General features: G+C 51.8%; 5 protein-coding genes across 7 annotated transcripts; 1 reads left to right on the top strand and 4 right to left on the bottom strand.

Annotated features, from left to right (window-relative positions):
- Window positions 1–2314: 2314 nt before the first annotated feature.
- Window positions 2315–2989, bottom strand: H310_05400 (hypothetical protein; the record flags this gene model as incomplete). Its single annotated transcript, XM_008870120.1, has 1 exon — window positions 2315–2989. One exon carries the CDS (start codon window positions 2987–2989, stop codon window positions 2315–2317), a length of 675 nt encoding a protein of 224 aa, XP_008868342.1.
- Window positions 2990–3088: 99 nt separating this feature from the next.
- On the bottom strand, window positions 3089–3565 carry H310_05399 (hypothetical protein; the record flags this gene model as incomplete). Its single annotated transcript, XM_008870119.1, has 1 exon — window positions 3089–3565. The coding sequence occupies one exon, from the start codon at window positions 3563–3565 to the stop codon at window positions 3089–3091; it is 477 nt and encodes a 158-aa protein (XP_008868341.1).
- Window positions 3566–5619: 2054 nt separating this feature from the next.
- Window positions 5620–6616, bottom strand: H310_05398 (hypothetical protein). Its single transcript, XM_008870118.1, has 2 exons — window positions 6403–6616; window positions 5620–6350 (listed from the first exon to the last, which is right to left on the bottom strand). The coding sequence occupies exons 1-2, from the start codon at window positions 6585–6587 to the stop codon at window positions 5846–5848; spliced, it is 690 nt and encodes a 229-aa protein (XP_008868340.1). The 5' UTR covers window positions 6588–6616; the 3' UTR covers window positions 5620–5845.
- A 671-nt stretch (window positions 6617–7287) lies between these two features.
- H310_05397 lies at window positions 7288–10867 on the top strand. Of its 2 annotated transcripts, XM_008870116.1 has the most exons (16): window positions 7288–8089; window positions 8163–8315; window positions 8371–8538; window positions 8598–8695; window positions 8749–8838; window positions 8918–9027; window positions 9090–9231; window positions 9279–9383; window positions 9427–9526; window positions 9574–9726; window positions 9776–9900; window positions 9950–10019; window positions 10096–10190; window positions 10242–10352; window positions 10399–10598; window positions 10663–10867. In XM_008870116.1, exons 1-16 carry the CDS (start codon window positions 7906–7908, stop codon window positions 10814–10816), a joined length of 2058 nt encoding a protein of 685 aa, XP_008868338.1. In that variant the 5' UTR covers window positions 7288–7905; the 3' UTR covers window positions 10817–10867. The 2 variants fall into 2 exon arrangements, with proteins under 2 accessions (XP_008868338.1, XP_008868339.1); XM_008870117.1 differs by having other exon boundaries at window positions 7901–8089; window positions 10399–10663.
- An 897-nt stretch (window positions 10868–11764) lies between these two features.
- H310_05396 lies at window positions 11765–13026 on the bottom strand. 2 transcript variants are annotated; one of them, XM_008870114.1, is made up of 4 exons: window positions 12453–13026; window positions 12213–12397; window positions 12054–12165; window positions 11765–11978 (listed from the first exon to the last, which is right to left on the bottom strand). In XM_008870114.1, exons 1-4 carry the CDS (start codon window positions 13006–13008, stop codon window positions 11779–11781), a joined length of 1053 nt encoding a protein of 350 aa, XP_008868336.1. In that variant the 5' UTR covers window positions 13009–13026; the 3' UTR covers window positions 11765–11778. The 2 variants fall into 2 exon arrangements, with proteins under 2 accessions (XP_008868336.1, XP_008868337.1); XM_008870115.1 differs by having other exon boundaries at window positions 12054–12397.
- Between the last annotated feature and the right edge of the window lie 579 nt (window positions 13027–13605).

Below are 13605 nucleotides of genomic sequence, written 5' to 3'. Positions count from 1 at the left end.
TTCGACGGCACCTACGACCCGCGACACCAATTCTCAACTTGTCATGCTAGTACAGGTTGCACAATCGACCCCGGCATGGCTCGCATAAGTTTTTCGCTACTTTGCCCACCTCAATCACTGATGTGTTTCAATAGTTGGATTGACAACTGCCTTGCACCCCAGCCGATCTACGAGGTTAGAGTAATTTATACAGCTGACACTCCACGCACATGTCCAAGCCAGTCCAAGTGGAACTATATATTCTTATATTGCAACTAATCGAAAATTGCCAATTTTAGCTAAACCTCATGAAGGTGTCGCGAGGAAATGGAAGTATTTCAGTGCCAACACATCGAAATAGCATTCGGAAAAGCATGCAATAAAATCTTGTGCTTCGAGAACGATTTACCAGCATCAAGTTCTGGAATTATCTTAGTTGTCAATTTGCACAATTTTCAAGTATAAGCATACAGCATTTGTGTGAATGAGATGCCATTTCGTCTTGCAAAATATATAGCGGAATTCGTACCAATTTTTAGGTCAGTTTATTTTCAACAGATTCATGTACAATCTATACAGGATATTCGATTTTAGGGTATGTTGTCGACAGTAAATTTCCACCGTTTCCAAATTTTCAGAGTTGTGCTGGTTGGTTGGTCCCTTCTTGCCGTTCCTTCCATGTTGTGTCAATCGTCTTGAACAAGCTCAACGTAAGAATCCTTCCCGCTACGCCAATCGATTTTGCTCTTTCCATTGGACGGTCGGCACAACAGCTCATAACGAATTTCGGGACGTCGCACCAACCCGGAGGGCATGCCCCCCTCTTTGACAAGGTTGTATAGTTCCAACGTATTTTCCATCGACACTGTAATGATCCAGTACATTGAAATCCGATGACGATGATTTTCAGTAGGATGTGTGTCGTCCATACCTTAGGTGCGATTTGCATTGCGCCGGGGTGGAGTTGGCGGGAAGTCGTTGTATTCTACGCAATAATTAAACAATTAGTGCCGATGATAATACAAATTCACACCGTCGCTGACCATAGCGTCAAAGTTGGCCTGTCCGTTTGCTTGTTTGAATGGTCCAAATATAAAACTCCCATGGGCTCAAACAAATGTGAAAAATTGGAAGCCAAACCAAGTGATATTACTTCCAAGGCGCCATTGACAAATTTTCAATGGTAGTAGAATAATAAATCACGACTTCAAAAAGCCGTATATTTCGTAAATGAGCCTCTGAATGGCACATGACTTGGGTTCACAGGAAAGATGCTGCCTATTGAATAGAGGCAGGGTTGTATCTTCAGAAGTAGTTTCTCTGACTTACGACATGGTAAAGAGGAATAGACCCGCCCATTTCCAAATTTTCCAAATTGACTCCATCCTTTCTCAAAAGTTGATCATCGATCAGAAACTTGGATAATGAAAAATATAATTACAAAATTAAATTTTGAATTGAAATTTGTACTACTCGGGCCAAACGAAAGTGTCCATTTTTGTTTGAATGATCCGCAAAAATCGGCGGATTTTTTCTAGACTACCGGATTGGTAGATAATGAAAGCTGAGTGTTTGCTGATTGGATTGCTGTGTCATTTGATTGAATTCGCGCCAAAATGGCTGAAATAGGGCAATTTGAAAGCACCCACTATTTATACTTGATTAATGTATGCTAAGAATGGACCATTAATTGTCCACTTCACCAACTGCACGTGCTACGTCATTCAACCCCATGTGCTCAAGGAAGGGCAAACCGGGGCAGTAGTCGACGCAATTCTCGACAGCGGGTTGACCATCACGGCCATGGAACTGTTCAATATGGACCGCACCTCCGCGCCGGAATTCCTCGAGGTAAGTGATTGCGGCGTAGCCACGTCTGCTTGCTTCGTTTTGGAAATGTTTACCTCTATACAAGCCATTCAACGTACGTTTGAAGCTGACACGCTCGAACAGCACGTCGAAAACGTTAAGCAATCTCTCAAGCTGGTTCCCGCCGCTACTTTGGATGGTGTCTACCTCACTATGCAGAGTGTTATGCAATCGATTGTTGAGAGCAAAGGAAACAATACTTACAAGATCAAGCGTGTGAACAAGCGTTCCAAGAGACGGCGCGGTGAGTTGAAAGAGCCACTTGAATGGCCCCCCGAGGCTCTTAATGCCGCTTGCCCTCTCACCTATGTCGTGTGAGTTTTAACCAATGAATATCATTTTCTTACATTTTTGACCAATAAAATCAAAAGTGGACACCTTCAGTGGGCCTCGACCAATTTCGAAAGTGGACACCTTCGGTGGGCTCGAGTAGTACGCAAAAAGTATACAAAAGTCAAGTAAAAAATCAAGTATAAAATGTCATTATAAAATTTACGTCGGGTGTTCGGAGATGGAGACAAGAAAGGGCCACGAGCAGCAAAAGTCGCACGCATCGAACCCATCGCAAGGCGCTCAGCACGACGCTGGACATAGCGGTGCGGGTCATGGCACGCTGAGTGATCTTCTCTTCGGTCATGCGGGCATATCGGGCCAGAACGGAACGATAGTGGTGGCTGTCGTCTTCACGGAGCGGCATGAGACCGACGTGGAAGTTGGTCAGAGCAAAGGTGAGTCGCTGGATTCTATCAAAGATCTTAGTTCCCCACACAAACGTACTGTAGGCGATCTTCCACAAGATGCACACCCGGCCGAAGAAGTTTTCGACGATGGCTCGGTCAGCGGACACGGCGGCGTTGCGCTCCAGGTCAAGGCGATCAAGGGCTCCATGCGTTGGGCGCTTCTTGGGGTGCACGCACTCTGTCAAACCAATGTAACCTTTGTCGACCCGTACGGCCCACATGTTCGGAAAGGTTTGATGAAGCTCACCGTTGTCCTTGATAGTCGCTTCGGAGGGCGTCTTGGTCAGGTTGGCCACGTGCGTGTCATGGCGCTTACGAAAGATGGTGAGATCCGACACTGAACCAGGTTCGTGGTCGCTCATGTCCACGAGTTTGCCTTGTGGGGAAACTGACGCTTCCATCTTGAGTCCGTATATCTAGTGTTTCCCGCTGAAGAAGTGTTTCTGCTCTCTGAATCGGCCGGCCGGTCGGTGCGAAGGTTGAAACTTGACATCGGTCGCTTATTTGGCGTAGGGATAGCTGGCGAACGGGCGACCGCTAACGTGGATCTGCTCCAAGGTTGGCATCACGACGAAGTAGTTGTAGATGAGAGGCGAAATAACTTCGACAACGCGAAGGACAATTTTCTCCAGAGTTGGTGCCTTGATGTCAAAGTCCAGTGCATGCTTCTCCCAAGTCTGGTAGCACTTCATGATGACAAGCGTTATAAAAAGCGCATCCTTTGGCGTCGTCTTGGAATTGCGGTCCCGGCCATCGTTCCAGCGCGCTTGAAGCTCGGTTTCAATGACACTCCAGACGATCTTAAATTCCATTGGAGCGAAGTTGGTTAGCGTGCGAAATCCCTCATCTTCGCTTTCTTCGATAACCTTGACAATAACAGGATTACTATACGTTACTGTGTCATTTTCCTCGTCAACAACGTCACCATAATCACCAAGACTCTCCTCGAGAAAGAGCTGGTCGGAGACACTCTGCATGTGCAAGCGCTCAAGCATGGAGGTGATATTGAGTACCATGTCGATGTTCAATTTGATTGTGTTGTGTGCGGCGATTGATCCAGGTTTGGAATTGCGCGGGAATAAAATGGCGGCGGCCAATAGCATTTTGACACACGCAGCAACCGCAATATCCCTCTATAACCGAGTCTTTGATAAATACATACAAGTTTTGATCATATTGGGGATCTTTTTCGAATTAATGGGAAGCCAAACCTCCAAAAACTAAAAGCAATGGCCACCTAGTTTTCAGTGGTTATCAAGAGTACTCATATAATGTACGAATATTCATTCCACATTTCGACATGAATGTCTTCCGCTGCCACGACGTCAGACGCGGCCGAATGGGACGCACGTACTCTGTGCACGGGCTTCTTCGTGTTGTTGACGGGCGTGGGCATGTTGCGGATACAGATGGTAATCTCTAAAGTCCCGCCCTTTTACTTGACGTGCGGCTGGCAAAAGTGGACATGGCGACTTGGTTCTTGCGGCTTCTACATGAAACGTGACATTTGGGATTTCTCCCAGTGCCACCGCAGACCTTTACAACGTGATACGTTTGAGATTTTTTCAGCCAAATCTATTCTGTTGTGAGAAAGACCACTCCGGTGTGCAAGGAACTATTTTCGTGTTAGAATGCCCTCTTTACACTGTAGATGTGATTGGGCTTTTGCTCCTCTAGAGCCCATGGTCCTGGCCAGCGCTTGTGCATTTCACAGTGGCGTCGCCGGCCCATCTTGTTTTGCAAGATACGAATTGTAGCAGCATCACATTTCACGGCCCCGTGTACCGCGCAACCGGCCACCCCTTGCAGAACTAGGCACGCAGCGGTACGCAGTAAGCTAGTGCCCGGTCAATGGAAGTAGCCCGACTAGAAGTCGAGAACTTGTTGGTGCAAGCGCACCGGCGATTGATCCCGTGTAGCCGTCACACTGCTGGCGCTTGGATTTGCTATTTCGCGCGCCAACCCAACATTCTCATGCCAGGTTGGTCACAACATATGCTTGCGAAGGACAACAGAAACACTTCCAAATTAATACATTGCGGCGAAACTTGGCTCCGCCTGCCAGACATCAAAATGAACATAGCTGCATCGGGAAAGACTGGCGTCATGGGCACACGATGTTGTGGTTGTTGGCACTGCAGCCGACGTAGTGTTTCGTCGATTCCGTCGAGCGTGTGTCAAAGGCTGGACTTCAGGCCACTCGGAGATCGGTGGCATGAACTTGTGCTTCTTTCTCCACCTCGTCGCAGCGTCACGTGTCAACGGCACTCGCTTCCCCGAGACGTACTCGGGTCTGACGTGGTACCGACTCGGCGGCGACACGGGAGGATACACGTGGCTAAAGACAATGCAATCCGGCAGGCGCCGGAGTCGCGCTTTGATGTACGCCACCGCCTTGGTCGTTGCAGTCGACGTCGGGTGCCGCTCCGAAGACGGTGTTTGGAACATGGACGTGAAGGCGCGGAACATGACGCGTCGAGTCGAGTTAGGTTGATTGGGAATACCACCAAGTGCAATGTGCCCTTTCGAGCCAGCCGTCGCGTTGGTGCTTTGAACGAGATATTCTTCGAAATTCGAAACTGCAAACGGCGAAAGGACGGCAAATGTCGAAGGTCCAACAAGATGAGGAAGGGGGTGGTAAAGGCGTTGATTGCTGTTGCTGTGGACTCGATGGTCTGGCATGGGATTGAGGCGAAGGATTCACAGGTGATCGTAGCGATGGGTCGATGTACAATCTATTCACGCGGCCCAACAGAAGCACAATGTGCTCCACGGCGACGGTCAACAACCTGGCGGCTCTGGAAGACACACTTGCGTTTTCATACAACAACAAACCTATAGGGTCTTGGGGGCAGCTCTACACGCACTAATGGACACGACACGACCAGACCAGCGTTCGAGTCTTGTGAGGGCTGCCAGAGGCCGAGGACGGTGCCTGTTCGGGGTGGCCGAACACCAAGTTACCTGACTGCAGAAATGGTGGCAACATCTCACGGATCAATGAAAATGCTCCTTGATCGTGTGCGACCGACGAGATGTGACATTCCATTTGGAGCTGCAGGACAAGCGCTGAGAGGCTCATCGGCGCGTGTACGAGAAACCTTGAGCAGGTACAAAAAGCGGATGAGCATTGGGTAAGGTTGTAGGTCCGACATTGGCGCCGGAGCAGTGCGCCTTCAGTTTATTCTACTCCCATGCGGAACAAAGCATCCAGGAGGTAACACTGCCCATATCAATTCTATGCGCATGACTACGCTCTACACTTTGGCAATCGTTCGCCAGGTTGGGTACGCGAATGGAGCTCTGTCAGCGGAAAGGTCTGGCCAGTGGTGGGCAATGTGCTTGGTGAGAGCAGTGTAGACAGCGAAGTTGCCTTTGGCGTTCAAGTGGAGTCCGTCCGACAAGTACGAGTCTTTTTCAGCTTGGAAGAGCGCCCAGACGTCCAAGACAGGCACGGCAAGTTCGTTTCCCACAGCGACAGTCGCGGCAGCATAGCGGCCTGTGACGTCGTTTTCACGACCGAAAGGATTCGAGTCGGAGACTGGTGGTGGTGTGATGAGTAGTACTTTTGTCGACGGAAACCACTGGTGAAGCATTGCGACAATCGCCCGAAGGTTCGCTTCGAATACAGCCAGTGGAACGTGCTGTGGCGAGTCGTCAGTTGCGGCATCATTCGCGCCAAGGAAAAGCGTCACGAGATGCGGAGGGCTGCGGTGTGCATACGCATCTCGAAGAATCGTAGGAAGTAAGTCCAGCATCCATCTACAAGCGCAGTAGGTTAGGATGAATGAACAACACAAGCACAAGGAAGTACGTCGTGGTGTAGCCACTCAGGCCACGGTTCACCACGTCGAACCGGCGAATGTAGTCGCGCGCAAGCAGGCTATGAAAGCCGTCGGTGGTGGGGTTGCATGCTTGCTCCGTGATCGAGTCGCCCAGCAAAAGGATGCTGGGATGGGTCGCCAATGCCGTCGTGGCCGAAGTTTCCGACGTTGCCATATCCAAAGTTGTATCCGGATACGATTACCTGCCTTGCGTTCCTGAGGCCAAAGAAAAGTCACGCTGTGCCCTCTAATCTACAATGACACTTGCACCCTCTCGTTCTCGCGTTGGGGGACGGCCTCCTACGGCACCACGGCCGACATTCCCTTCACAGCTATCTGGTGGAGGTACTTGCTTCTGTTTGGCAACCATGACGAACGAAACACTCGAGCCATTGCACCTGTCTTGCAGTGGTATTGCGCAAGGAGGCAGGCAATGCTCGAAATCTACATGGAGGAGGTTGTGTGAACAGGGACGGCCTTCTGTCAGTGTTGGTGATGGATGGGTTTAAAGGAAGACAATGCTCTTCGGGTGAGGTCCTTTCATCATGAAGGAACTACTGGAGTTGTGCACCAAGATGCATGCTGGAGAGGGCTTCTTTTCAAGTCTTCGAACCGTGCCCTTCTTGCATGCTTTGCTCCATGATGTTGGCATTCCTTGAACTGCGCCAAATCTCTCTTCGTGCCTTTCGCATGACATTACCGGCATACAATGAGGACTGCAGCAGTGTACTCTTGCGGATGTATTTCGTGGAAGTGAGCCATTTTCACATGCGCTTGAGTGTTGTGCGAAGCGGTTGATGGCACCACTTGGATGTGCTTGCATGAAAGTGCCGTGGCAAGTTGCTGCCGTCAGTTTGCAACGGGTTTTTAAAGTTGCGGCAATTTTCGAAGTATTTATATATCATTTTTCCTGCCGTAAATTCACCGAAAATATTTCATTGGTCAAAATTCAACGACATTCGGCCGATAGTTCAACCATCCGACTTCATGCAAGGTCGCCGAGTTGTGGCGGTGGTCGGCGTCGCCACCGCAGTTCATGCGTACTCTGAGTTCCGGTACAAGATCCCGAATGGATTCGAAGTAGAAGGTTTTTCGGCAGTGGGGCACGCCAACAAGGTCGGCGGTGGCGGCCAACTGTCGTCGTTTGGGAACGATTTCATCGATGCAGGGTACAAGTGGACCAACGCGTTGTGTGCTATGGACTCGGATGGCGATGGCGCGACAAACGGAGAAGAGCTCGGCGATCCATGCTGCAAGTGGAACGAGATCGAAGACGACTACCCGTTGCGATCGTCCCAGTTGTCGTCGCCCGGACACGCCGACACGTTCTCGGACGCCCAGTTGGCGTCCATTCGATGCCAGGCCAGCGACGAGTTGTGAAATGACTCCAGTCGACGTAATGCAAGTTACTTGAACACATGCGTCGAGAGCAGGTCGTGGTAGCTGGGCGTTTCGCTCGTTCATCTAATTTTACTCGTTTGAGATAACGCCATATGCTCATCGTTGGTTGCAAGGTGATGGGAACACGAGCTGCTTGCGTCGTCGTTGCGGTGCTGCTAATGCTGGGCTTGGCCTTGGCATCTCCGTGCCCTCAAGACTGCAGTGGTCATGGTTTTTGCCTGAAGCAAGGGGTTTGCAAGTGCTCGCGGTCGTGGACTGGCCACAACTGCGCCACCGGTACGTCGACACGAGAGCACGACCCCGTGGTCCAGCCGTATATATCCCGATATCTGAAGCAATATGTGTCCAGCCAAATGCCCCATGGGGGTGGCGTGGTCCGACTTTGCCATCGACAACGACAACGCGCACAACCTGGCCATGTGCTCGAACCGTGGCAAATGCGACACCACGACCGGCATTTGCACGTGCTTGGCGGGCTTCACGGGTGAAGCTTGCGATCGCCGTACAAATCGACCCCTCAACTCGTTGCAACTGATGCCCTGCATGTCGTCGTGTAGTTGCGTGTTCGTGCAACGGGCGAGGCACGTGCGTCAGCATGAAAGACTACGCGCTTACCAAAGACCGGGGGCTCGGTCAGATCTTTCCTTACGACACAAACTGGGACGCGACCAAGCTGCACGGGTGTGTGTGCGACCCTCCGTACAGCGGCTACAGCTGTCAAATCAGTACGGTGTTGCCCTTGTGGCACGCCATCTCGCACTGGAAGCGTCACAGCACATGCTAGACGAATGCCCTCGCGGAGATGACCCGCTCACGGGAACCATATACGACCCATCAGGCCTCCAATTCAACGAAAAGCAGATTGTTAACTGCAAAGCTACGGTGTGTAAAAACTCAAATGCAGAGAGGGGAACGTGGAGGGGTTGTGTGCGTAGGGAGGCTCGTTCACGCTGACGTTTCGAGGCCAGACGACAGTGCCAATCTTTCCATCCGACTCGGCGGCGACGGTGCAAGCCAAAGTGTGGGTACGTTGTGTTTTCGTTGTGGTCATCGATTGTTTCGCATCGTTCAACGACGAATTCAACATGCCACGTTGACCCGTAGGCGCTGCCATCAGTGAACGGCGTGGCAGTGTCGTACTCGGGGATCACCACCCAGGCGTGCACGATCCTCGGCAACAACATCGCGTTGGAATTTACGCAAGACTTTGGCAAGTACGTCGATCCTCGCGGTTTGGTTGATGTTCTCGGAAGTCATTCGGTGGCTTGTGCTGCAGTTTACCGTCCGTCGTGGGGGACGCCACCCAACTGACGCATTCGTCGGCCGGGATGTCGCCTACGCTAACCATCACGACAGCGACGGAGGGCACGAAAGAGAACGCGTTTTGCTCAAATCGTGGGCTGTGCGATCGCACTTCGGTACGCGTTCCATGCATGGCCGAGCCATGATTGCCATGGCCGTGTAGGGCATTTGTGCTTGTTTTTCCAACTTTTTCTCGAGCGACGGCAACGGCAACATTGGGACGCGGGGGGACTGTGGGTTTGCAGTCGCCGCCATCACACAATGCCCTGTACGCCCAGACGTGGAAAAGACAATTCGAACACTCGATGTAGGGGGCCGTGCTCGCGTGCAGCGGGCATGGTATTTGCCAGGGGCCTCCGACGTACACGTGCATCTGCGCGAGCGGATTTCAAGGCGGCGACTGCTCTGAGCGTACGGATTTCGTCGTTGCACGTGTCAAGTTGACGCTCTTGGCCTAGGCATATGCCCCGTCGGGAAAGCGTGGTTTGACATGCCACATAGTCCGCAAGGCGCTCACGGCCTCGTGGAATGCTCCAACGCTGGTCTTTGTGATCGATCTAAGGGCGAATGCGTCTGCGATCCTCGCTTTACGGGCGCGTCGTGCAATCGAAGTAAGGCTGGCTCGCGACGAGTGCAAGCGGTTCGACAGGAATGTCGTAGTGGTGTGTCCAAACGAATGCAGCGGCCATGGGACGTGCCAGACGATTCAGTCCATGGCAGGGCGCTCCGTGATCAACGGCGATCCCCTGCGGTTCACGTATGGCTCGATTCCAAATCATTTCCCGGTACGGACAGCCTCCACAAGCGACCTCGCTGACAAAAGCCCGACGGCAGACCTGGGACTTTGACCAGATGCAAGGTTGCGTGTGCAATCCTGGCTACGCTGGTTTTGACTGCTCCAAGTGTACGTACGTGCAACTTCGATTTGGGACTTGCCTGGCTCCGAGAGTCGCATTCTTGGTTGACCATCGCACTGCTAGTGACGTGCCCGACGGGGGACGACCCTGTCACTCGGGTCGATGCAAACAATCGACCCCAAACCAACACCATTCAAGTCGTGCAGTGCACTGGCACAGTAAGAGTTGCCCATCCCCACCATTCGTGTTTACATAGTGCTATGACCCAGACCGGAACCTTCACTTTGGGATTCCGTGCCCAATCTACGCCAGCGCTGCCGTTCTCGATCACACCGGCGAATTTGGCGGCCGCGCTCCACGCATTGCCCGAGTTTGGACAAGTAGGCGGCGGTCGGCACAACCCAGTTGTGATGACCACTGGTGTAGGTGTCAGTGGCATACTCATCCGGCACGTCGGGCTGCACGGCGGGCGGGACCAACTTGATCTCCATTACGTTTCGCACCGTGTTTGGAAATTTGCCAACAATTCGCACGACTGTCAATGGCGTGACATCGGTCACCGTCCGGAACGACGGAACGGGCGGGTCGGTCGTCGGCACCAAGGAAGACGCCGTGTGCTCGAACCGGTACGACCATTCGTGTGCATAGTCGTGTTTCTCTTGCGCAAACCCGTCACGAATGGATATGCAGCGGAACGTGCGATGCCCAGCACGGCACTTGCATTTGCGCCGAGGGGTTCACGAGCAGCGACGGGTATGGAGGTCCAGGGTCCCGCGGCGACTGCGGCTACATGGAGCCAGTGTACCTCAACTCGGCAGCCAAAGTTGCAAACGAAGTTGGATAGCATCATGAATCAAGCGTGGTGTGTGTGCGTTCGAGTGTTTTCGGGTGTTGTGGCACGGCATGTCAGTGCCCTCACTGGTCCGACATCGCACCGTCGTCTATACAACGCATGTCTCCCCGCAAGAAGCAGTATTGGAGACAACTTCGTCAGGCTCTCTCGACAGCGAACTCCAATTAGGTCTGCCACCGACGGTGGTGGACTGACTCGCAGTCACAACAGGCGTCCAGTCGAAGTCGTCACGGATCGTTTGCACGGGTCCATCACGTCGGCATCAAAGCCTTCAGCTCTGTGCGCTTTACATTCGGGGGTGGGCTGCAGCTGGCGTTTGACAGTCGTTCCAGTCGCGCCGCACGTGAATATATCGTGCCAATTTGCTTGTGCCACTGCTCGAACACGCACCACCGCACGCACGAACGGAGGCAGAGACCACGTCGCTGATGTCGATGTCACGTCGGCGCATGATATGGCATAACGTTAACTTTATATAACGAAGCAGGATATCTTGACCAAACTAAACATAATTTAGTGTATAGGTATGGATAACTCTGCAAACAAAGTACTTCCTCTGTTAGGTATTACTGCCACCATAGACTAATAACTTGATCAAGAGGTCTAATGGGATCGAGTTATTGCGCTATGTGGATGATATGTTGATGACCGACATTGCCTTCGGTCGTCCAATCCCCTGGTCAAAATTTGTCGGTTAGATGTCGGATGCCATCCATGTACATATAAACATATCATGAATATATTAACAAAAAATTGATAAGAAGTAAAAGATTTACTAAATATAATAAAAGCGATTGTGAAAAAGACCAATTAAAGAATAATAGGTACTCCGGAGTAAATACTGTATCCATAATAATTGCTATTATTATTGATTTCTTTTATCCAATTTTATTTGGTATTGATCATAAAATTGCATAAAAAGGTAAAAAATACCATTCAGGAACTGATCGATGCTAATACTCGCTTGTTCGAAACGTATTCTTCTTGCGGGGCACGGAGGCCGCCGCATCGTCGTGGTCTTGCGTATCACGTCGGTACAGCCGCACGCTCCTGTTTGCCTTCGGCGTCTTCGGCCCTCCTTCCGCCTCCATCCACTCGACCAAAGGGTACACGACCATCTTGTCGATTAACCACACGCTCGTGAAAACATGGCCTACACCGATTCAATGCCCTCGGGTCCATGATGGCGACCCACGTCGATCCATGGCGCTGCCCATCGTTCGAGTACCTGTCAGGACATCGTTCGCCAATCGATGGTACGTGGCCCACGTCGTGACGGCGAAATACGTTGACAAAACAACATCCAGCGTGTAGGTTTCGCGCCTTCCCAACGAACTCACCTACGTCGACAGGATCAGAGAGAGAGTATCGTGGCCTGGGCGCACACCATGGCTAGGATGGCAAAGATCCACACGACAGACTTGACGACGTTCACCGGTGCTTCCACGCGGTGGTAGTACGTGTGCCACGTCATTCCACAGAGCACGAGGAGCGTCGAGTGGCCGCAGTAGATCGAGTCGCGGCACCCGTGCAGCGACGTGTTGCGCTGGTGGTCGAACCACTCCACAAACCCTGCCAACACGTGCATGAGGGCGGATGTTGAGAAGGCTTAAGGGTCACGAGATACCTCGTCGGGACACGAGAAAATGCTGCACGACTTCCTTGGCACTGACACTCTTCTCCTCGGCGAGGCATGTCGGGTTGGAGTCGGGGAGGAACGTCATGAGAGCCAACACGGTGCGCGCCATGATGAGGGACGCATAGATGAGAAGTAAGCGACGCATTATGATCATTTTGGACGGGTGGAACGCGATGAACACTGCCGTCGCGGTACACACGAGGACGAGGAGAACCTGCGGCGGGATCGGAATCGGTGGCAAGAAGTCGTGGCCGATGTCGGGAAGCACGGCATTCGAGTGATTCGGTGTGCGAAAGAACACGAGGGACTTGACGAGGGAGCTCAGAAACACCGCGCACGCGAGAAAAAGAATCGAGGCGGCGAGGCGGCGCGAAGTTGGGTAGATTGCCGTGATGGAGAAGCACACCCCCAAAGACAGCATGAAAAACTGAGCCAAGTCCAGCGCGTCCCCCACAGCGACACCCACAGTGGCACCATGGAGCCAGCAGCACACACACAGGAAGCCGGCAAACAGCTTTGTCACCGTGCCTTCCTCCGACGCCATCTCGCAGGGTTGTTCGACACCACAGTCAGGTCATGATTGTTCGGCGGTCATTGGTCGAAATGATTTCAATTTTGGCGAATGCAATGATGCGAGAAAATTCATAGAATAGTAGTAGAATCGATAAAAATCCCCATGTTTGTACGACGTCCAATAAAATATCAAAGTTCCAAGGACAATTCAGTGCAGTTCGCTAAAAATTCTCATGGGTCGAGAAAAGTCAACGTATTCGTCTTCTTGTGCTAAAGTCGACTCAAACTTAATGGTATTTTGTATGAAAAATTGAGGGTGCACCTTCGAAAATACAAGGAAAAAGATTTTCCTCGGAATTCCTGTATAATTTCATGAAAAAGTGTTCGAAACGGGACGTTTCAGCTGATGCCCATCAACCGAATATTAGTGTGAGCATGTCGACGCAGATGGCTGGTGAGGCACCATTTGTGTGACCACCTGCAGCATGGCGAGTCCGTCCCTTGCGACTACTCTTTGCGGCAACGTTCGCTTGGATACGTGCATCTTCAACGCGAGCGGTCCTCGCACCGGATCGTCGGATGCTCTTGCCAAGATCGCAGCCTCGGCGGCAGGCGCTGTCCTTGCCAA

Source organism: Aphanomyces invadans, assembly GCF_000520115.1.
Source record: "Aphanomyces invadans strain NJM9701 unplaced genomic scaffold supercont1.9, whole genome shotgun sequence".
Classification (NCBI taxonomy): domain Eukaryota; phylum Oomycota; class Saprolegniomycetes; order Saprolegniales; family Verrucalvaceae; genus Aphanomyces; species Aphanomyces invadans.
This window is presented reverse-complemented; position numbering and strand designations above follow the sequence as displayed.